At 44.4% G+C, this 25,164-nt stretch overlaps 1 protein-coding gene across 1 annotated transcript in view; it reads left to right on the top strand.

Annotated features, from left to right (window-relative positions):
- Window positions 1-13,720: 13,720 nt before the first annotated feature.
- c16h11orf58 (chromosome 16 C11orf58 homolog) overlaps window positions 13,721-25,164 on the top strand; it is a 19,446-nt gene continuing 8,002 nt past the window's right edge. The window contains exons 1-2 of the mRNA XM_043705788.1: window positions 13,721-13,996; window positions 15,704-15,793. Of these exons, the coding sequence (XP_043561723.1) occupies window positions 13,736-13,996; window positions 15,704-15,793 (351 nt within the window). The 5' untranslated portion in view covers window positions 13,721-13,735. The remainder of the gene's footprint in view (window positions 13,997-15,703; window positions 15,794-25,164) is intronic.

The following is a 25,164-nucleotide window of genomic DNA, read 5'->3' as shown; positions in this document are numbered from 1 at the left end:
GTCAAATCCCTCGAACTCAGCACCGCCTTCCTAACCTGCAATCTTCTTCCTGACCTCTCCGCCTCCACTCCGGCCCATCACCCTCACCTCGACCTCATTCCACCTATCACATTTCCAACGCCCCTCCCCCAAGTCCCTCCTCCCTACCTTTTATCTTAGCCTGCTGGACACACTTTCCTCATTCCTGAAGAAGGGCTCATGCCCGAAACATCGTTCTTCTGCTCCTTGGATGCTGCTTGACCTGCTGCGCTTTTCCAGCAACACATTTTCAGCTCTGATCTCCAGCATCTGTAGTCCTCAGTTTTCCCTTCATAGCACTGCAGCCAAAGTGACAATGACTCTTATTTCATTCTGGTTGGATCCACTGGTCACAGCTCCAATGAACCTGTGTGGGGAATATCAGAAAGAGAACAAATACTTAGTAATATATATAGTTGTGGGTGCCAAAATATACGAAATATGTGAATGCATTGGAGAGAGTGCAGATGCGATTTACACGAGTGGTTAAAGGAATGAGAAACTTCAGTTCTGAAGATAGATTAAAGAAGTTGGGACTGTTCTCCTTGGAGAGAAATTGAGACAAGGTGTGCTAGAAGTTTTCAAAATCATCATTGGGCTGGAGAAAGTGGAAAGGGATCATAAAGTAAAAAAAAATGACAAAACATAGATTTAAAGTGATGTGCAAATGAAGCAAGGGTGAAGTAAGAAAAACGTTTCTGGACAGCTAGTATTTACGGTATTGATTGCACTGCTTAGTAATATGGTGGAGGTAGGTTCAATTGAAGCATTCAAAATGGCATTGGAAGAAATGGTGAGCAGGAATATGGGGTAGAAACAGGAGATTGGCCCCTGGATAATAGAATCTTTGCAGACACAATGTGCCACGTTACCTCCATCTGTGCTATAATAATTGTGATTCTCTAATTCTGTAATGTAAGCAGTCAGCATGAACTAATCTGTAATAACCAATGACTTGGTCAAGATTGCTTGTGACCAGATTTTGTATTCCACATGCAGGGCATCATGATTACAGATGGTTTTAACATAACTGTGAAGAGCCTTATTAATAAGATTGTCCACTGAAGATCCGCACATCACTCATGTACAACTTGCATGCCCAGTGAGCCATTTTCCACTTTCATGATTCACATAATTCACATGAATATGGAAGGCAAAGCAGATTTTTCTTGGTACAGAGGACCCCTCAACTACTTACATTTCTCATTCTTCTTTAGAATTCCTGTCAAACCATTCAGGAATATCACACATTGCAAGACAACATTTACCATTTCATCTTTCAACACTATCTCCTGAACTCCAGCTGTACAGATAAGTTATGTCAGCCATTGAACACCATTGACAACACCGCTTCCCCCAACCTGCCCCCTCCCCATAACATTGAACAATGGTTCTGACTCCCTACTCTTGAAGTAATGCATGACTTTATCTCCCTGCTTATATACTGAATGGCCCCCCTTCGCAATTATTGTTCTCATTGCATCTCAATATGCTGCCTGAAATTCCCACAACTGACTTGCCACCCAACTTCCCTACCACAATAGTGGCCCACGATAACACCCTTAAACCTTCATTGAGCTGACCCTAGAACTGACTGTGGCCTAGCTCATGAAAAGAAACCAAAGCAAGATAGAGATGCTGTGAGTACCCAAGTAGGTGCAAAGTTAATGAAGGCTAAGAGATCAAGCAAGGGGCCCTGAAAAGCAACCTAGTCCAATCCATTACATGGATGCTTGTCCTTACCTGCAAAGTGGCCTGTTTAGCAGCATTAAATGAGAGGTGCCAAAGAACTCCAAAGTGAAGCATTGAAGTGGAGACTATAAGATAAGTGAGTCAGAAATATGCCATCAGGATGTGGAAGGACTGGTAAAAATACAATACAGAGGGATGAGAGCAATCACTGCCCATGGAGTGTGCCCTGAAATGTTGGTGACTATTTTTCAAGGAGGCCCAGAGGACCAAGTGGCAGAGTGGTGTGAGATATTGTGTTATTGGCCACCTTTATTCACTCATTCACCAGCTTGCTAAATTCATTAATACTGGGTTGCCGTTCGTTTATTCATTATCCTTTACTAACCTATTATTTATTATAACAGGGTCTCACTCATTCATTCATAAAACAGTGGTTCTGTAGTATCCAAATTTAAAAACAATCCTTTCAAACTCATTACTGCATTTTCACACCTTATATGCCCTTGCCACAAACAGTGTCTCTGATCTTCAGCATGTGCAGTCCTCACATTCTGCTACTTGTTACATGCAGTGTTTACCTCTGAATAAGTGAAGCATATACAACAATACCATTCCATCAAGTTTCCATGAAATATTATAATATCAATCAGCCCTTACCAACCTCTCCTGGACCTGAGTAGATAAAGTACCTATTAATTACCTTTTTAACTGGGCCATTGTCCCTTTAAGAAACAAACTGACAAAACAGTGCTTCCATGAAATTGCATGAATGAATGAAACTCATACCGGCAAATAGTAAATAAATTTCACAACCCAACGGCAGTAATCAATTTAATATCCTTGATTCTTTTATGAAGTGCAGGTACAATTTCTAACCTATTTAGAGCATATAGGCATAGTACTTTTACTAATGTTTATTAATTTAAAACACAAAAGGATTAACACTTCTTAATTATGCAAGCAAACCGGACAGACATCCTTAATCCCATCAAAAGTAACAGCCAGCATTTGGCACATTTTAATCCATCTCCTGTCTCCCAGGACAGAAGTCCCTCAAACCTTTGTGTACTATAGATAAAAATGTAATAATATAGTAATAGAATTTTACTATATATAAGAATTGTGCATAAAAGGGCTCTTGTAAGTACTGTTTCTCGGGATTCTATCGCCACCTCGAATTTGTGCTGTGATTGCTGAATAAACGAGGCTCTTTTTACCACTCACTGATTTCAGGCGTTATTTGAACACAATCCCACAGTGGAGTCGTCAGGCATCTGTTTTGACTTTCATATTGAGAATTGTAGCTGTCTAGTTTCTAACCAGCACTTGGTAGAATAGGGAAATAAGTACCAATGAGGCAAGAATGGGCACTAATGTCATGCAAATACTATACATGCAAACCGGCCTTTCACCATTCACAACCAAAATTGGGCTTTTCTTTTCTTGATGTTGAGAATCTCATTTCTGCCAATCTCACCATACTTTCCCACTGACTTGCCATTTCCCAAGTCATTCAGGGGCAGAGGAAATTCCACTCAAAAATTGTTAGAAAGAGATCTGTCGATTCCTCAAAAGAAAAAGAGTAAGTATGTTGAGTGTCACCCCTCTGGAGGGTTAGTATGAATCTCATCCATAGATTCTATCAACAAACACATCGACTTGGACCCAATATACCGGCCACTGCAGCGGACAGCTGGAACTGACAACCGGAAGCGGCAGAAACAAACCACTATAAAAGCCAGAGGAAACATCACAGAAGCGCTTCACAGGAGACTCCCAAGCACTGAGGATGTCACCTAGACAGGGGACGAAACGTTCTGCAACACAAATTCCCAGCTCGGTGAACAGAATCACAACAATGAGCACCCCAGCTACAAATCTTCTCACAAACTTTGAACAGGTTAGTATGAGAATTAAAGTGCACAAGTCAGGAAATGGAGAATGTCAAGAATAAATACTTTGCTTCACTATAGAGGATACAAAAACACATCCCTGCAATACAAGTTAATCAGGGGCTTGAAAGAAAAGAGAAACTTGGTGAAATTATAACCACTAGGGAAACAGTACTGACCAAACTAATGAAGCTAGTGTTGATAAGTCTTTGGGTCCTGATGGACTTCATCCTAAGGTCTTAAAAGAAGTGGCCAATGAGGTGATAGATGCTTTGGTGACAATTTCCAAACTTCATTAAATTCTGGAAATGTTTCATTAGACTGGAAAGCAGCAGCTATAACCCTTCTCTTCAAAAGGGATGGAAGTTAAAAAAAACAGAAACCTCCAGGTGAGTTGATATCCATCATGGAGAAGGTGCTAAAATTGATCATTGAAGAGAATATAACCGAAAACTTGGAGAAACTCAATGTATTGAGGAAGAGTCATTTTTGTGAAAGAGAAATCATATTTAACCAATTTATTGGAATGTTTGAAGGAGTAACATGAGCTATGGATAAAAGGGATTCCATTGATGTACTGTATCTGGATTTCTAGAAGGCATTTGACAATGATCCACATGAAAGATTCTCATACAAAGTTGAACCTCATAGTATAGGGGGAGCATACTTGAATGAGTAGAAGATTGTCTGACTGTCAGATCATACAGAATGCATTAATGGGTCTTTTGCGGATTGACCCATCCCACGAGTCACATCCCACAGGGGTCTAGCTGGTCCTCAACTTCTTACAGTTTATATCAATTACTTAGATGAGGGGAACAAAATGTATGATTGTTAAACTTACAGATGTTACAAAAATAGGTAGGAAAATGTTGCAAAGATGACATAACGTTCCATACCAATTAAATGGTTAAGTGACTGGGCAAAATATGGCAGATGGAATATAATGTAGGAAAATGTGAAGTTGTTCACTCTGGCAGGAAAAATTAAAAAAAAGAGAACCACTTAAAAGGGAGTGACTGCGGAATTCCAAGGTACAGAGACATTTATGTTTTCTAGTGCCTGAACCACAAAAAGTTGGTATAGAGGAATGAGCAAGTGATTATGAATGCCAATAGATTACTATCATTTATTACAACAAGAATGCTAAGATTCAATTCTGCAGGCTATTGGTGAGGCCACATCTTGAATCAGTATGCCATTTTGGACTTCCTATTTCAGGGTGCAAATGCATTGGAGGCAGTTTGGAGAAATTCATACCTGGATTGTCTTATGAGGAAAGATTGAACAGGTTGAGCTTATTTTCATCAGAGTTTAGAAGACGAGAAATGATTTGATGGAACCTTATAAGAACTTGAAAGGCCTTCACAAGGTCAATATGGAAAGAATATTAGGCAAATCCAGAACTATGGCCCACACAGTTTTAAACTAAGTGCAGAGATGAGGGGATTTTTTTGTTTTAAGAAGTTTGGAAAAAGTGAAGACTGCAGATGCTGGAGATCAGGATTGAAGAGTGTGGTGCTGAAAAAACGTCCGAGGAGCAGGAGAATCGACATTTCGGGCATGAACCCTTCATCAGGAATGAGGCTTGTGGGCCAAGAGGGCTGAGAGATAAATGGGAGGGGATAGGGCTGGCAGGAAGATAGCTGGGAATGCGATAGGTAGATGAAGGTGGGGGAGAAAGTGATAGGTCGGAGAGGAGGGTGGAGCAGATAGGTGGCAAGGAAGATGGACGGGTAAGATCATTCAAGAGGGTGATGCTGAGTTGGAATGTTGGGACTGCGATAAGGTGAGGGGAAGGGAAATGGGGAAACTGGTGAAATCCACATTGATCCAGTGTGGTTGGAGGGTCCCAAGGCAAACGATTAGGCATTCTTCCTCCAGTCATCGGGTGGTTAGAGTTTAGCGATGGAGGAGGCCCAGGACCTGCATGTCCTTGGCAGAGTGGGAGGAAGAGTTAAAGTATCCAACTTCCACAGTTACACTGGCACCATTCCCCATCATTTCCCCCGCTACATCGATGACTGTATTGACGCAGTTCCCATGAGGAGATTGAACACTTCATCAACTTCACAAATACCTTTTACCTCAACCTCAAGTTTAGTTGACCAACTCTGATACCTCCATCCCCTTCCTGGACTTCTCCATCTCCATTTCCGGCGACCGACTCAACAAGGACACCCACTACAAACCCACCAACTCCCACAGCTATCTGGACTACACCTCCTGCCACACTGCCTTCTGTAAAAACGCTATCCCTTATTCCCAATTCCTCAGCCTTCACCGCATTTTCTCCCGGGGGACCAATTCTACCACAGAACATCCTTTTTCAAAGACCACAATTTCCCCTCCCATGTGGTCGATGATGCACTCCAGCGCATCTCCTCCACTTCCTACATGTCCGCCCTTGAACCTCACCCCTCCAACTGCAACAAGGATAGAACCCCCTCCCGGTCCTCACCTTCCACCCTACGAACCTCCGGATACATCGCATCATCTTACACCATTTCCGGCACCTATAAACAACCGTACCAGAGATACATTTTCCCTCCCCACCCATATCTGCATTTCAGAGGGACCATTCCCTCCACGACTCTCTTGTCAGGTCCATGTCCCCCACCAACCGCCCTCCCCTCCCAGCACCTTCCCCTGAAGTGCAAAACCTGCACCCCCACCTCCCCCCTCACCTCCATCCAAGGCCCCAAAGGATCCTTCCACATCCACCAGAAATTTACCTGTACTTCTACACGTCATCTACTGTATCCATTGCACCTGATGTGGTCTCTTCTGCATTTGGGAGACAGAAGACAATTTGCAGATTGTTTTAGAGAACATTTCTGGGAAACCCACACTTACCAACTCCACCATTCTGGGACTTTAACTTGCCCTCCCACTCCGCCAAGGACACGCAGGTCCTGGGCTTCTTCCATTGCCAAACCCTAATCACCTGACATATTAAAATATAGAATATAGAATATTCCAGCGCAGTACAGGCCCTTTGGCCCTTGATGTTACGCTGACCCTGTGGAACCAATCTGAAGCCTGTCTATCCTAAAGTATTCCATTTTAATCCATATGTTTATCCAATGACCATTTAAATGCCCTTAAAGTTGGCGGGTCTACTACTGTTACAGGCAGTGCGTTCCACGCCCCTACTACTCTCAGAGTAAAGAAACTACCTCTGACATCTGTCCTATATCTATCACCCCTCAATTTAAAGCTATGTCCCCCATCACCATCCAAGGAAAAAGGCACTCGCTGTCCACGCTATCTAACCCTCTGATTATCTTATATGTCTCAATTAAGTCACCGCTCAACCTTCCTCCCTCTAATCTGGAGGAAGAACACCCCACCTTCTGCCTGGGGATGCTCCAACCACACTGGATCGATGTGGATTTCACCAATTTCCCCATTTCTCCTCCACCATCTTAACCCAGTCCCAACCTTCTAACTTGGCACCGCCCTCTTGAATGGTCCTACCTGTCCATCTTTGTTCCCACTTATCTTCTCCACCCTCCTCTCCAACCTATCACTTTCACCCCTACCTTAATTTACCTATCGTATTCCCAGCTACCTTCCCCCCAGCTCCATCCCCCTCCCATTTATCTCTCAGGTCCCTTGGCCCACAAGCCTCATTCCTGATGAAGGACTTGTGCCTGAAATGTTAACTCTCCTGTTCCTTGGATGCTGCCTGATGGGCTGTGCTTTTCCAGCACCACACTCTTCGACTTTTAAGAAAGTTGTGCAACTTTGGAACTCCCTGCCTTGGAAAGCAGTGGAAATATGTTAATTCAATATATTTAAGTTAGCGATAAACATTTATTGTTAGTCAAGGGAATCAAAGGTTATCAAAGGTCATATAGGTATGTGAAATTTGGAAGACAGATAATTCAGCCATAACATTATTGAATGACAGAGCAAAATTGAAGGGCTGAATGGCCTATTTTGGCTCCTAACGTGTGACTTTGTATGTATGTTTGCATGTTCAGAATGCCTGTGAGTTACAGTCAGACCAAAATACCAGCTATAGACTGTGAAGTAACTATTTTACTTTTCATTATCTAGTATTTGGCCAAGTTTACCTACCTCTTTTAATCTGTAGCTGTGTGCAGGGATTTTAAGTGGATTTGTTGCATTTCATAGCTTATATTATTAGTTTAATGTTTTTACCCAGGCCACTTTTCAAACTCACCAGTTACAATCAAACAAGGAGAGAAACAAAACATTTCATCTGTCCTTGATTGGTCCTAAGAATATTCATCGATCTTTCTACATTTCAAATAAGTTTATGTTGCAAAAATATTTGTTAACTGGCACATTTAAACAGCATATGGATAAATTTTGACAATTCTTCATTCAGGTCTGGCAGCAAACCAGCTGGCAAAGGTATTCACTGACATCTTCAACCTCTCCCTGTTACAAGCTGAAGTTCCCAACTGCTTCAAGGAGACCACCGTCATCCCAGTACCTAAGAAAGCACATGCAGTGTGCCTTAATGACGACCGCCCAGTTGATCTGACCTCCATAATCATGAAGTGCTTCGAGAGGCTGGTCATGGCCAACATCAACTCTGCTCTCCAAGTCTGCCTTGATCCCCAGCAATTTGCTTACTAGCATAATAAGTCCACAATGGATGCCATATCCCTAGCCTTGCACTCATCCCTAGAACATCTGGACAACAAGGACACCTATGTCATACTCCTGCTTATTGACTGCAGCTCTGCCGTCAACACCATTATCCCCTGTAGACTAATCTCAAAACTCTGAGGCCTAGGTCTCAGTTCTGCCCTCTGCAACTGAATTCTCATCTTCCTGACCCACAGACTGCAATCAGTGAAGTTTGACAACTCCACCTCCTCCACAATAACAGTCAACATTGGAGCCCCCTAAGGATGCGTTCTCAGCCCCCTATTGTACACCCACAACTGTGTTGCCAAATTCTAAATGAACACTATCTACAAATTTGCTGATGACACCACCGTGGTAGGACAGATATCAAACAATGAGTCAGAATACAGGGAGGAGATGGAGGGCTTGGTGACATGCTGCAATGAAAACAACCTCTCTCTCTTACTGTCGGCAAAACGAAAGAACTGATCATTGACTGCAGAAAGAAGGGAGAACAAAGGAGGAGTTTGAGAGGGTTGAGAGCATCAAGTTCCTAGGAGTGACTGTAACCTGTCCTGGACTTCTCATGTAGATACTATGATAAAGAAAACAAAACAATACCTCTTCTCCCTCCGGCAGCTCAGGAAATTTGGCATGTCCATAAAGCACCAACTTTTACAGATGCATCATTGAAAGCATACTGTTCGAGTGCATATGGTCTGGTACCGCAACTGCTCTGCCCAGGATCATAAGAAACTACAGAAGATTGTGTGCACAGCCCAGGCCATCACAGAAGCCAAACTCCCACCCATGGACTCCATTTACACCTCTCATTGCTGCGGAAAGATGGCCAACATCATCAAAGATCCATCCCACCCCAGCAATGCTCTCCTACAACTCTTCCATTAGGCAGAAGATACAGAAGCTTGAACACATGCACCAACAGGTTCAATAACAGGTTCTTCCCTGCCACTATTGCACTGATGAATGGACTCTAACTTCAAATAATGTTGATCTTGTTAATGTTGTTTTTGCCTGGCAAGGTGTAACTTGTATGCCTCACTCTGTCCAAGTTTTTTTTTCACCCTCTGATCTGTACATCCTTGCTTACTATGATCTGCTTGTACTGCTTGCAAACAAAGCTTTTCACTGTACTTAGGTATACATGGTAATAAATCAAATTTAATTTGGAAATGTATGAGACCTGCAGAGCAGCATTTTAACAAAAGTTAGCAGCTTCAGTTGAGGAATGGAAAAGTACCATATATGTGCACTTTTTAAAAGTTCGAACCAGTCTCAAAACAATGTAGATGCACAGGTAAAACAAAAGCGTTAGCATTTCAGATTGAAGCTCTTCTTCAGTTTAAAGCCATCAACTTCAGTTTATCATGCAGATTTATAAAACTTTCACATTTCCCTTTATTCAGTTTCATGCTTTATTTTTGATAAAATTAATAACTTTAATTGTAAGTTTGCAATCTCGATCTCAAAACTAATGCCAGCAGCAACTTAAAATTTATATATTCATAATTCTTAGAAAGTGAGCATCAGTGGCAAAAGCAGCAGTTTTGCTCCATCCCTAAGTGCCCTTGAACTGACTGCCTATGTAATTCTAGGAGTTAAGAGTCAACCAGTGGGCCTGAAGTCACAGATCAGGAATAGATTGATTTTCTTCTGGTGAACCAGATGAATGTGTGTGGCACTCTGGTGGTTTCAATATTATTTTTCATATCAAGTTTTATTTCATTTTAAAATTTTATTTCAAAAATATACTTTATTCATAAAATATTATGATGATCTTGGTGGTGCCATTCATAGGTGCACTTTCCATTCCTTTACATACAGAGATCGGAATTAATCATTCGTATATACAGGTCTGTATGTTTACCATCCATATATTTAGCTGAGGCTTCAGCAGAACCCACTTACTGAGTGGGCCCTCTGTTCTTCTTTGGCAGGCAGACGTTACACGGTGGTCTTTCCCTAACCGCACCTTGGCAGCAGCTGCCCCAAGCTTCAGCGTGTCCCTCAACACGTAGTCCTGGACCTTGGAATATGCCAGTCTGCAACACTCAGTCGGGGTCAGCTCCTTCAGCTGGAAGATCAACAGGTTTCAGACAGACCAAAGAGCGTCTTTGACCGAGTTGATGATCCTCCAGGCACAGTTGATGTTCGTCTCGGTGTGCGACCCGGGGAACAGACCGTAGAGCATGGAGTCCAGTATCACAGAGCTGCTCGGGATGAACCTCAACAAACACCACTGCATTCCTCTCCAGACTTCCCTTGGAGAAGGAGCATGTGGTATGTATCAATGCTCTCGATGCCTTTAGATGGGGTACTGGGCTAATGGTCGGATACTTGTTAGTGTGGATGAGCAGAGGGATCTTGGTGTCCATGTACACAGATCTCTGAAAGTTGCCACCCAGGTAAATAGTGCGGTGAGGAAGGCATATGGCGTATTGGCTTTTATTGGTAGAGGAATTGAGTTCCGGAGTCCTGAGGTCATGATGCAGTTGTATAAGACTCTGGTACGGCCGCATCTGGAATATTGTGTGCAGTTTTGGTCGCCATACTATAGGAAGGATGTGGAGGCATTGGAGCGGGTGCAGAGGAGGTTTACCAGGATGTTGCCTGGTATGGAAGGAAAATTGTATGAGGAAAGACTGAGGCACTTGGGGCTGTTTTCACTAGAGAAAAGAAGGTTTAGGGGTGACTTGATTGAGGTGTACAAGATGATTAGGGGGTTAGATAGGGTCGACAGTATGAACCTTTTCCTGCGTATTGAGTCGGGTATTACAAGGGGGCATAGCTTTAAATTAAGGGGGGGTAGATATAGGACTGATGTTAGGGGTAGGTTCTTCACTCAGCGAGTCGTTAGTTCATGGAATGCCCTGCCAGTAACAGTGGTGGACTCTCCCTCTTTATGGGCATTTAAGAGGGCATTGGATAGGTATATGTTGGATAGTGGGTTAGTGTAGTTTAGGTGGGCTTGGATCGGCGCAACATCGAGGGCCCAAGGGCCTGTACTGCGCTGTATTCTTCTATGTTCTATGTTCTATGTTCTATTCTTCTCCAGACTTCCTTTGCGTAGGCACATTCCAGAAGGAGGTGTGTGACAGTCTCGTCCCCCCCACAGCCGCTTCGAGGGCAGCGTGCGGTGCGGCAGAGAGTCTGGGTGTGCATAAAGGATCTCACAGGCACAGCCCTTCTCACCATCAGCCAAGCCATGTCTTGGTGCTTGTTGGAAAGTTCTGGCAATGAGGCATTCTGCCAAATGACTTTGACAGTCTGGCCAGGGAACTGCTCGACAGGATCCGCCCTCTCCTTTTCCCGAAGGGTCTCAAGGACACCATGTGCTGACCACTTCCTGATGGCCTTGTGGTCAAAGGTGTTTTTCTTCATGAATTTCTCCACAAAGGGCAGGTGATACTTGGAGCATTCCACGGCAGCGAGGCCAGGCCCATCCTTTGCCGAGGACAGGCAGAACCTCAGTACGTAATGACACTTGGTGTTTGCGTAACGGGGAGCCATCAGGGTGAGAGTGGCATTGGGTGTGTTTTTTTCCCCCGTTGCCCAGATTTTTATACATTGAGTCCCTTTGGACACGGTCCATCTTTGATCTCCATATAAAATGGAAGATTGCCCAGGTGACTGTGACGGCACAGGTTTTGGGAATAGGCCAGAGTTGTGCCACATATAACAACACTGACAGTGCCTCACACCTGATGACCAGGTTTTTTCCTGCAATGGGGAGCGACCATAGCTTCTATCTGCCCAGTTTCTGCCTCATTTTCCTGATACGCTCCTCCCAAGACTTGGCGCAAGCCCCAGCCTCTCCAAACCAAATACCCAGCACCTTCAGGTGGTCAGTCCCAAAGGTGAAGGTGATGGAGGATTGGTCGGCCCAGTTCCCGAAGAGCATGGCCTCGCACTTGCCGCAGTTGACCTTGGCCCCCGAGGCCCGTTCAAACTGGTCACATATGCACATGAGTCTGTGCATGGACAGTGGATGCGAGCAGAAAACGGCAACGTCATTGATGTACAGAGAGGCCTGAACCTGTAGGCCCCCGCTGCCAGGAATAGTCATCCCTCTCAGGCTCTTATCTTTCCTGATGGACTCAGCAAATGGCTCAATGCAGCACACAAACTAGGCAGGGGAGAGAGAGCAGACCTGCCTGACTCCAGATCTGACTGGGAAGCTATTTGATTCCCACCCATTGATTTAGACTGCACTGACAACATTGGTGTAGAGCAGTCTGATCCAGTTACAGATTCCCTCTCCAAAGCCCATTTTTGAGAGAACATCTCTCATATACATATGTGATATCCTGTCAAAGGTTTTCTCCTGGTCCAGGCTGATGAGGCAGGTGTCCAATCCTCTGTCCTGCACATAGGCGATCGTATCCCTGAGGAGTGCGAGACTCTCAGCGATCTTCCTGCCTGGTACAGCACAGGTTTGGTCAGGGTGAATCACTGATCCCAGAGCAGACCTGACCCAGTTGGCGATGACATTTGACAAGATTTTGTAATCCGCATTCAATAGTGAGATTGGTCTCTAATTTCTGATTTCCTCCCTCTCCCCATTCCGCTTGTAGATGAGGGTGATGATGCCTTTCCTCATGGATTCATTCACGTACCTGCCAGAAGCATACTGACATATACCTCCAGCAGGTCGTGGCCAAACAAGTCCCACAGAGCAGAATAGAGCTCGACCGGTAAGCTGTCGCTTCCGGGAGTTTTATTCTTTTCGAAGGACTCGAGGGCCTTGGTCAGCTCATCCAGAGATAGTGGCACGTCCAGCCTCTCTCGTGTTCTGTCGTTTAAGACGTCCGTGATAGAGGACAGGAACGACTGGGAGGCCACGCTGTCGGTTGGCTTCAAGTCGTATAGACTCGCATAGAAGGATTTGCTGATCCTCATGATGTCAGCCTGAGATGACGTTATCGAGCCAACGTCATCCTTCAGGCTGCTGAGCACGGAATTCTCTTTGTGCACCTTCTGGAAGAAGAATCGTGAGCACATCTCATCCCGCTTCACAGAGCGGACCCTGGACCGGAAGGTTATCTTGGAGGCCCTTCACCTCCTGGAGGTCCTCCGTGACATCGACCCCTATTTCATTTTTTAATTAAACTACATCCCTGCAACTGCTGCAGTGAGATTTGTATCCATGTAGCAACATGACTGCTCCATGCTCTTTAGCATCCACCTTACAAAAAGTCCCTGGGTATTTCAAAGTGGGCAGTTGGCAGCTTACCCGGAGCCATCTGGAACTGTGAAAAGCATAACATGGTCTCATTTGGACACTGACAATGAAGTGGCCATTTAACTTGTGAAGTTTATTGAAAATTACTCATATCTTGGATTAACTCCAACCAAAAAGCCTCCTCAGTTTGGGTTGGAAGGGGAATACTTAAGCAGTTGCCTTTCTATTAGTGACCCTCTTGCAATGCACTAATAGCCTCATTGCTTTTATTTGAAGTTGGCAATGTAACTCTTGCGGCACAGCAGGCAGTAAATGGGGGCCTATGCGAGTGGTGCATGCCGGGAATTGTAGTATGGGTGAGGAGACTTCGGCCGCAGTGAGGGAAGATCGGGACTACAAGCCCCAGGGTGCAGCGCAGCGCAACTCGGCCAGTGCGCGCTGGGAAGGCGGGCCCGCACTTGGGGGAAACGGGATCGGGATCGGGATCGGGATGAGCTCGGCGGATGGTGAGAAGGCGAGAGGCCGCCCTCGGGAGCAGGCCGAGTCCGAGCCGCACGGCGCCAAGAGGCCCGCTTCTCCGAACGTAATGCACCTTTTGTTTTTCGGCCCGGGCCCGGGGTTGGGGTTGGAGCTGGAGCTGGAGCTGGTGGTGGGGCCTGAGGCCTGTGATCTCGGGTCGGATGCGGGTGGTGCAGGAGGAATCCTGGGGGAATCTCCCACCAGCTCCAGGTCACCCACAGCCCCTTCGTACTGATTACTGAGAGCCCCCGGGAACGTGTTGTCTTTCCCCAGATACTGGAGCATCTTATTTTATTCCTCCACCACCTTTGTTTCTAGACAAATTAAAAACAAACTTCCACCCCCCCCCCCCCCCCCCACCACGTTTACTTGCTGCAGGGGTCGATTAAAGTGATGCTGGAAAAGCGCAGCATCCGAGGAGTAGGAAAACTGACGTTTCGGGCAGGAGCCCTTCATCAGGCGTTTACCTGCTGCACCCAGCCCTGTTTATTATGAACATAAGAGATGGGAGCAGTACGCGACCATTCAGTCCGACGAACCTGCTTTGGCATTTACCTTGATCCTGACTGAACATCTGCATCAATACTCATTTCCTGTGTTATTCCAAAAGCCTTTGATATCTTAAATATCAGGAAATATGAGTCCACTCCAAGATTAAGGCTGTACAGCCCTGCAGGTAGAATTCCAAGGATTAACCAACCTCTGAGTGAGGAAATCTCACCTTATCTCAACCCCTAAGTAGTCCGCCTTTCATTCTGAGGCAATGGACCCTGGATCTATACCTGCAGCAGGTTAAACAGCCTCAGTATTTACTTTGTCGAGTTCTGTAGAATGTTGTAAGGCTTAGCAATGGCATCTCTCATTTAGTTAAACTGCAGGAAATCTAGACCCGGTCTCTTCAATCTCCAAATGGGATGATCCTGCCTTTGCAGGGATCAGCCTAGTGAATCTTGGAATGCCTTCTGTGTATGATATTGCAAACCTAGCTGAACACACAGCTGTACTTATCCTGCCTTCCTCTTTTCCCCTTGGATTTGCTTCATTGCTGGGGTATTATTCAAGTCTTTTTGTCAGTGTCTCTTTTGTCAAAATAGCTGGTTAGTACCTGCTGTCTGCTCAGAGACTACTTGACCATGCAGCTTGATATGTGCAATTTTGAATGAGATAAGTAGTGCCAAATGGCCTTCTGTGCTGTGAATAATTCTCTGAATGACCATTTAAAGTGGGCACACTGCACTGCACTTTCCCCAAAACATCTGACAATCAGCAGTGATTTCATGACATGCAGAGGGTTGTATGTATATGCAATGAGCTGCCAGAGGAAGTGGTGGAGGCTCATACGATTGGAACATTTGAAAGGCACCTGGATGGGTATATGAATAGAAAGGGTTTGGAAGGATGTGGGCTGGCTGCTGGCAGGTGGGACTCGATTGGATTGGGCTATTTGGTCGGTGCGGAAGATTTGGACCGAAGGGTCTGTTTTTGTGCTGTACATCTCTATGGCTCTATTAGACTCTTAATTCTGGAGTTTTATTGAATTCAAATTCCACCATCTGCCCTAGCGGGAGTTAAACACAGGTGCCCAGAACAAAATCCGGGTCTCTGGATTAATAGTAGTGCGATAATACCACAAGGCCATCACCCTCCCCCTTAGATGTTCAATCACCAACACTACAATTATAGTGCACATGGTCACAAAAAGTAATTACTCAGATGTGAGTGAGTTTTTTTTCTTCTTTCTCCAGTGTTTATTACCTTCTTTCTTTTGCAGAATAAAGGATGTAGCACAACCTGGGAATCAGCTGATTTGGGTGACGATGAGCGGAAGTTAAAATTCTTAAGGCTCATGGGAGCTGGGAAGGTAAGCTGAAAGTTTGTTTCTGTACTCGATTATAATGGTGTATGGGAAAAGGAAGATGTGAATTTGCTATTCAATTTACTTTTGAAAGCCCTCGCAGTACTTTGTTTGTCATTTAAAGATAGTTTTGGTTGGAATATGTTTACGCTAGTCACAATTTATATTCGAATGCTATAAAGATAGCAGTCAATTGCACTTTTGCTTAGTAGGTTTGAACTACATTCCAGGTATAGTATTGAAAAATTGCTGCATTGTCAGGGGTATAATCCTTTAGAGATCTTTAAAAAAAGGCCCATTCTGCTTTTTCAGGTGAAAGGTAGAGATTCCATGGAACAGTTTGAAGAAGAGGAGCTCAGTTCTCCTGGCCAGCATTCCTCCATTTAAACACTGCCACCAAAAACAGCTTAATTGTTTGTGTATCCTTACTGTAGGCACTGACTGCCATATTTGCCTGCATCATAACAATGAATACATCTTAGAATTAATTAATTGACTGAAGTGCTTTGGAACATCCAGGGGATGTGATGAGGTACGACATAACAACTGTAAGTTTGTTTATTCTTTATCTCCACCTAATTTGTATGTCAGTGTTTAGTTGGTGCAACAGTTCCAAAACATTCCACACTTCAGTTTGATGGGAAGACCATCCAATGTTATACAGATAATCTTGAGGTAGAAAGAGTTTGATTGCTCATTATTGACTCAGTTTTAAATTCCTAGGATGGGCTGTGCAGGAGATAGCACCTGTACAGGCTGGAAAGGTTGCACCTGAACAGAGCCAGGACTGTTATGCACGATTTAAACTAACTCTAGCGTTGTATGAACCAGGAGCAAATATGAGAGGATGAAATACCAGGGTACAAAAAAAATACTTGAAGGTACGGATAGCACTGAACTAGAATAAAGTAATCCATCAATGGATGGAGTCCAAGTAAGGGAGAAATCAAAACATTCTAAATCAAGGTAACACTGCGTGTATGTGAATGCACAGAGTATAGCAAAGAAGATTTGTATGTTAAAGTTACATATTGCCATGTGGAATTATATTTTGGTACTGGAGGCTTGGCTAAAGGGAATGTGAGACTGAGTGTTGTATATTCATGGTTACGAGGTGCTGAGGGAAGGATAAAGTGTCGAGGCCTTGGCAAAAGGAGCACATTGCAGTCTTGGAGGATTCAAGGAAGTAATTGATCTTTTATCATTTACACATTTTCTTAATGATTCGGAGATGCCGGTGTTGGACTGGGGTGTACAAAGTTAAAAATCACACAACACCAGGTTATAGTCCAACAGATTTAATTGGAAGCACACTAGCTTTCGGAGCGACGCTCCTTCATCAGGAGCATCGCTCCGAAAGCTAGTGTACTTCCAATTAAACCTGTTGGACTATAACCTGGTGTTGTGTGATTTTTAACATTTTATTAAGTATATGTTATCCCATAATGATCAGTATTATCAGTGTAGTGCTCAATAGGTTTTTTGATCCAATATTATTACTATGAAAAAATACTAAGAGCAAGAGTTTCTGCTGTTAAGGTAATTGAAACTACTTTTCTGTTCTTTTTCACTTCCCAAATGAAAGAACCTTTAAACGACCTTTCTAAGGTCCATGTAGATTTACACCACCCTAATCTGTCTGCTTGGTCACCTTCCAAATAAAAACTCAAAATTGAGATATGATTGCCCATTCACAAAACCATGCTGACTATCCTTAGTCAGTTCTTGCCTTTCGAAATGCATCTAGATCCTGTCTCTCAGAATCCCCTCCAACAACTTAACCACCACGGATGTTAGGTTCGCTAATCTGTAATTCCCTGGTTTTTCCTTGCAGCCTTTCTTAAATAATCTTCCAGTAACTCCCCCATGGTGGTCCATGATACTATTATCTCGAGTAGGGGCCCCACCATTCCTCCCCTCGCTTCCCACAATGTCCTGGCATACAGTTGATCAGGCCCCAGGATTTATCTGTTTGTGTTTTAAAGACTTGCAACACCTCTCCTGTAATGTGGGCTGTTTTCAGTGTACCCTAGAACTCTGTGGGAAGCTAGAGAAGTGATTTCTGGGCCTCTTGCTGAGGTATTTGTATCATCGAGAGTCACAGGTGAGGTGCCGGAAAACTGGAGGTTGGCTAACTAGATGCCACTGTTTATGAAGGGTGGTAAGGACAAGCCAGGGAAATATAGACCAGTGAGCCTGACGTCAGTGGTGGGCAAGTTGCTGGAGGGAATCCTGAGGGACAGGATGTTCATGTATTTGGAAAGGCAAGGACTGATTAGGGATAGTCAACATGGCTTTGTGCATGGGAAATCATGTCTCAAACTTGGATTGAGTTTTTTGATGAAGTAACAAAGAGGATTGATGAGGGCAGAGCAGTAGGTGTGATCTATATGGACTTCAGTAAGGCATTCGACAAGGTTCCCATGGGAGACTGATTAGCAAGGTTAGATCTCACAGAATACAGGGAGAACTTGCCATTTGGATACAGAACTGGCTTAAAGGTAGAAGACAGAGGGTGGTGGTGGAGGGTTGTTTTTCCAGAGTGAAGGCCTGTGACCATTGGAGTGTCACAAGGATTGGTGCTGGGTCCTCTACTTTTTGTCATTTACATAAATAATTTGGATGCGAGTATAAGAGGTACAGTTAGTAAGATTGCAGTTGACACCAAAATTGGAAGTGCAGTGGACACCGAAGAGGGTTATCTCAGATTACAACAGGATCTTGACCAGATGGGCCAATGGGCTGAGAAATGGCAGATGGAGTTTAATTCAGATAAATGCGAGGTGCTGCATTTTGAGAAAGCAAATCTTAGCAGGACTTGTACACTTAATGGTAAGGGCCTAGGGAGTGTTGCTGGTTCACAGTGCAGGTTCACAGCTCCTTGAAAGTGGACTCCTCGGTAGATAGGTTAGTGAAGAGGGCGTTTGGTGTGCTTTCTTTTATTGGTCAGAGTATTGAGTACAGGAGTTGGGAGGTCACGTTGCAGCTGTACAGGACATTGGTTAGGCCACTTTTGGAATATTGTGTGCAATTCTGGTCCCCTTTCTATCGGAATGATGTTGTGAAACTTGAAAACTGTTCAGAAAAGATTTACAAGGATGTTGCCAGGGTTGGAAGATTTGAGCTATAGGGAGAGGCTGAACAGGCTGTGGCTGTTTTCCCTGGAGCATCGGAGGCTGAGGGGTGACCTTAGAGGTTTACAAAATTATGAGGGGCATGGATAGGGTAAATAGGCAAAGTCTCTTCCCTGGGGTTGGGGAGTCCAGAACTAGAGGGCATAGGTTTAGGGTGAGAGGGGAAAGATATCAAAGAGATCTACGGGGCAAATTTTTCAAACAGAGGGTAGTAAGTGTATGGGATGAGCTGCCTAAGGAAGTGGTGGAGGCTGATACAATTGCAACATGTAAGAGGCATTTGGATGGGTATCTGAATAGGAAGGGTTGGAGGAATATGGGCCAGGTGCTGGCAGGGGGGACTAGATTGGGTTGGGATATCTGGTCGGCATGGACGGGTTGGACCGAAGGGTCTGTTTCCATGCTGTTCATCTCTATGACTATTTACTTACGTGAGTTTCCTAGCTTCCATGCCTTTCTTTTCAGTAAAATCCTGATGAGAAATATTCATGTAAGATCTCACCCATCTCCTGTGGGTCAACCCAGAAATGACCTGATTGATCTTTAAGGGAGCCTATTCTCTCCCTAGTTACTCTTTTGCCCTTAATGTACTTGGAATCTCTTGGATTCTTCTTCACCTTCTCTGCTAAAGCTATCTCATGTCCCATTTTGCCCTCCTGATTTTCCTCTTAAGTAACCTCCTAGCCCTTCTGAACTCAAGTGATTCACTTGATCCCAACTGCCTATAGCTGACATGGGCGTCCTTACTCTTCACCAGAGCCTCAGTCATCCAGTGTTCCATACTCCTGCAAGCCTTTTCCTTCCCTCTAACAGGACCAAGCTGACTCTGAACTCTTACCTCACTTTTGAAAACCTCTCATTTGCCAGCTATCCCTTTACCTGCTAACAGCCTCTGCCAATCAATGTTTGACAGTCCCTGTCTAATACCATTAGAATTAGCCTTGCCCCAATTTAAAACTTTAATTTGTGGAACAGTCCTTTTCCATAACTAATTTAATAAAATTATAGTCCTGGTCCCAAAGTGCTTCCCAATAACTAGGAGAAAGTGAGGACTGCAGATGCTAGGGATCAGAGCTGAAAAATGTGCTGCTGGAAAAGCGCAGCAGGTCAGGCAGCATCAAAGGAGAATCAATGTTTCGGGCAAAAGCCCTTCTTCAGGAATAAGGAGGGTGTGCCAAGCAGGCTAAGATAAAAGGTAGGGCATTGGGAATGCGATAGATGGAAGGAGGTTAAGGTGAGGGTGATAGGCCGGAGAGGGGGTGGGGGCGGAGAGGTCGGGAAGAAGATTGCAGGTCAAGGCGGCGGTGCTGAGTCTGAGGGTTGGGACTGAAATCTCCATTCACCCCTTGTGGTTGGAGGGTTCTCACTCTTAACAACTTCTCCTTCCAATCCTCCCACTTCCTCCAAACCAAAGGAGTAGCCATGGGCACCCGCATGGGCCCGAGCTATGCCTGCCTCTTCGTTGGATATGTGGAACAGTCCATCTTCCGCAGCTACACTGGCACCACCCCCCACCTTTTCCTCAGAACACTTTAACTCCCCCTCCCACTCCGCAGGTCCTTGGCCTCTTCCATCGCTAGACCATGGCAACACTACGCCTGGATGAAGAGCCCCTCATCTTCCGCCTCGGAACCCTCCAACCACCAGGGATGAATGCAGATTTCTCCAGCTTCCTCATTTCCCCTCCCCCCACCATTTCGCAGTGCCAACCCTCAGACTCAGCACCGCCTTCTTGACCTGCAATCTTCTGCCCGACCTCTCCGCCCCCACCCCCTCTCCGGCCTATCACCCTCACCTTAATCTCCTTCCATCTATCGCATTCCCAATGCCCTACCTTTTATCTTAGCCTGCTTGGCACACCCTCCTTATTCCTGAAGAAGGGCTTTTGCCCGAAACATTGATTCTCCTTTGATGCTGCCTGACCTGCTGCGCTTTTCCAGCAGCACATTTTTAAGCTACTTCCCAATAACACCTCAGTCATTTCCCCAGCCTTATTTTCCAAGAGGAGGTCCAGCTTTGCCCCTTCTCTAGCAGGGCCATCTATGTATTCATTGAGAAATTATTCCTTCCAATACAAGCCCTTAAGACAATGGCAGTTCCAGTCTATGCTTGGAAAGTTAAAAACCTCTATTATTGCAACCCTGTTATTCTTACAGGTATCTGCAATTTATTTTGAAGTAAACCAAACTAGTCCAAAGCCTTGCTTGAACAATGACTGAGCAAATAATAGTTTGGAAATAGCCACCAGGATTTACTTACCAATCAGCTGTTGGTCTCACTCAATTTCTGAGCTGTTACATCTGGTCTTTGTCTGTCCCCACCGTGTCTTCGGAAGCTAGGAGCACTATAGATCTTGCATTTATACTCTCTGCCTATCCTGTGTCTAAAATTAGATTTAACCATTTTACTTAATTTGCTTAATTAGCTGCCCCCTATAGTTGCTACAGCACTGAGAGCTTGTTTTAACTTTGCTTAGACCTGCCCCTCAGTTTTTTTGCAAATACTTCCCAATCACTAATGTTAGCCTCACTGACCTATAGTCCCCTGGTTTATCCCTACAGTCTTTTTTGAAAAATGCTAACACATTAGTTGTCCTTCAGTCCTCTGGTACCTCTCCTTTGGCCAGAGAGGATTTGAAAATTAATGTCAGGGCCTTTGCAAGCTCATCGTTGCCTTTTCTGATTTTTAACAACAAAATAGATCTTGGACATAAGGGACAATTTAGGTTGCAGGAAATATGAAATTTGGAATCATTCTAATTGTAGGGAGGACTGTGGGACTTCAAAAGGACATTGACAAGTTGGTGGAGTGGGCTGATAAGTGTTTGTTGACATTTAATGAGAAGTGAGAGATGATGTGTTATGGTAGAAAGAACACAATGACAGTATGCAATCGAGGGTGCTATTCTAGGGGGTGTGAAGGAGTGGAGGGACCTTGTGTATATATGCTCAACATTAAAAGTAATATGACAGATGGAGTGCATAGTTAATAAAGCATAGTGTCCAACGTACTTTTAATAGGGATGTAGAGTGCAAGAGTATAGAGAACATTTGTAGCTCAGGTTGAGGTTCTAGATGTAGGTTTGCTCACTGAGCTGGAAGGTACATTTTCAGACGTTTCGTCACCATACTAGGTAACATCTTCAGTGAGCCTCCAGACAAAGCACTGCTGGTGTTTCCTGCTTAAATAGAAAGCAAGAATCACGGGTAGTGCTTCGTCCAGAGGCTCACTGAAGATGTTACCTAGTATGGTGACGAAACATCTGAAAATAAACTTTCCAGCTTAGCAAGCAAACCTACATTCAGCAGAGAAGATATGCAGAGTATAAATCCGACACTAGTTCAACCTTACGTAGGGTATTGTGTACAGTTCTGGGCGACACACTTGGAAGGATGTGAATGCATTGAGTGAGGACAGATGAAACTTACTAGAAATAGATCAGTGGATGAGAAACTTCAATTATGAATACAGATTGGAGAAGATTTGATTGACATTTTCAAAATCATGAGGGGTCTGGGCAGAGTAAGCAAGGAGAAAGTGTGTTCACATCACTTGTAAAAGGATCAAGAACATGAGTACACATTTTTAAAGTTTTCTGCAGTAGAAGTAAAAACAATATGAGAACTTGTTCAGTGGTTAGGATTTGCAATTTGCTGCTCGGAAGTGTGGTGCTAGGAGGTTCAGTCAAGGCATTGAAATTGACATTAGATGACTGAACAGAAGTAACATGCATGGCAATTAAGCCAACATGGTTATTTCAGAGAGTTGATGTAAATATGATGGGTTGAATGGCCTCCTGCACTATAGTGATTCTATCATTTATTGCTGATAGCAACAACGTAGCACCTTTTGAAATAGGCAAATATCCCAAAGCAATCCAGAAGGATGTAAGTTGAAATCCAGTGGAAAGGTGACAATTTTGAAAGGGATGACCAAATACTTAGTCAAAATGTTAATTTTTAAATTAAAATTTGCATATCATTGTGAATTGACAGTTCAACATGATCAAGCTTTGACCTAACCTCCTCAGTGTTAAAGTTGTACAGTGGTGCCATCCAGAAAGCTCATATGGCATTCAATTTTTAGTCTGTAAAAATTGATACTGCAACACTAGGTGGAGCATGCCATCCAAATTGCCCTGCTTTGCAATTTACTAGCATTAACAATGAGTCTTCTGGTGGATAGAGAGCTCTGGAGAAGTCCAAACATCATACACAAGGCTTCTTGCTGACTCTGGTAATTGCAGTGTAGGTATATGCCATGTGATTAGACATATATGTGGCTCCTTATGTTTGCATTCAGTATTTTCTCTGGACAGAGAGTCTACAAGGGGCATCACAGAGGCTCCGTTCAGCACTGCAGCCTCACAGCGCCAGTGCATTTGATCCCAACCTAGGACGACTTTGTGGAGTTTGCACATTGTACCCGTATCTGCACGGGTTTCCACTGGGTGCTCAGATTTCCTCTGCAGTACAAAGATGGGCAGGTTAGTTGTGTTAGTAATGGTATATGCAGGGTTACAGGGATAGCGTGGGGGGAATGCTGTTCAGGGAGTCAGTGCAGACTTGCTGGACCAAACAGCCTGTTTCCACAGAGTAGGGATTCTATGAATTAGCTTGCTATCATAGTTAATAAGTTCTATTCATTGAAAATGAAGATTTGGGGATATGTTTTCTTGAGCACAGAAGTGACATTCTCGCTTACTGTCAGTGAGGCAGCTTATTATCAGAGGTGCTAAATTGTTGAGGAAGGATTTGTTTTGTTTGTATCTAATAGGTATGCTGGTTAGATGAATGGGTTGTTTTGATTAGACACTCAGGTGCCACATTAAGTGGCTATTATGAAAAGATGCCTTTGAGGCAGTAATAAATAAAATTTGTGGATTGAGTTCAAACAAATCTCTTCTTGGTTACCTGGTATTGCAACGGTAAGATATTTAAATTTTGACTCCAGATGCTGGTTTGATTGTCATTGTACATGCACTCATAAGGTTGCCAAATGGTATTTTTACGACACGGGGTAAACTCCTCTGCTAATTTAAACCCGACACACAGAAGTTCATTTCGCACCATAATCTGTTAAATTGAGAGGAAAAGAACTATCCCAGGTTTCACTATTAAAGAATAAAATTGTTAATTTTTTACTTTAAAGTTCAACAGTGAACATTAAAACCACTATTTACAACTCCTTTTTCTTAAACCTATCTTTTACTTCCCACTCTATAATACTGGTCCGATAAAATATCCCAATTAAGATTTACAAACAAAGATTGCTTCAAAACCAGTCAGCTTTGTCAATTTTCCTCGATAGATTTACCTCTGAGTTTTCCTGGGTCATCTCTTCTTTGCACTAGCAGAAATTGAGGACTGCAGATGCTAGAGATCAGAGCTGAAAAATGTGTTGCTGGAAAAGCGCAGCAGGTCAGGCAGCATCAAAAGAGCAGGAGAATCGACGTTTCGGGCATAAGCCCTTCTTCAGGAATGAGGAGGGTGTGCCAAGCAGGCTAAGATAAAAGATAGGGAGGAGGGACTTGGGGGAGGGGCTTTGGTAATGCGATAGGTGGAAGGAGGTTAAGGTAAGGGCGATAGGGCGGAGAGGTCGGGAAGAAGATTGCAGGTCAAGAAGGCGGTGCTGGGTCCAAGGGTTGGGACTGAGATAAGATGGGGGGAGGGGAAATGAGAAAGCTGGAGAAATCTGCATTCATCCCTTGTGGTTGGAGGGTTCCTAGGCGGAAAATGAGGCGCTCTTCCTCCAGGTGTCGTGTTGCCATGGTCTGATGATGGAGGAGGCCAAGGACCTGCATGTCCTTGGTGGAGTGGGAGGGGGAGTTAGTGTTCAGCCACTTGTCCTTGGCGATTGGAGGGGCAAGGTTAAAGACCGCAATTTCCCCTCAGATGTGGTTGACGATGCTCTCCACCGCATCTCCTCCACTTCCCGCTCCCCCGCCCTTGAACCCCGCCCCTCCAAATCGCCACCCCACTGGTCCTCACCTACCACCCCACCAACCTCCAGATACATCGTATCATCCTTCGTCATTTCCGCCACCTCCAAACAGACCCCACCACCAAGGATATATTTCCCTCCCCTATCAGCGTTCCTGAAAGACCACTCCCTCATTAGCTCCACACCACCAACCTAACCTCCACTCCTGGCATCTTCCCCTGCAACCGCAAGAAATGCAAAACTTGTGCCTACACCTCTCCCCTTACTTCCCTCCAAGGCCCCAAGGGATCCTTCCATATC

This window comes from Chiloscyllium plagiosum, chromosome 16 (genome assembly GCF_004010195.1).
Source record: "Chiloscyllium plagiosum isolate BGI_BamShark_2017 chromosome 16, ASM401019v2, whole genome shotgun sequence".
In the NCBI taxonomy this organism is placed as follows: domain Eukaryota; kingdom Metazoa; phylum Chordata; class Chondrichthyes; order Orectolobiformes; family Hemiscylliidae; genus Chiloscyllium; species Chiloscyllium plagiosum.
The sequence above is the reverse complement of the archived record's forward strand: the minus strand, read 5'-3'. Positions and strand labels throughout refer to the sequence as shown.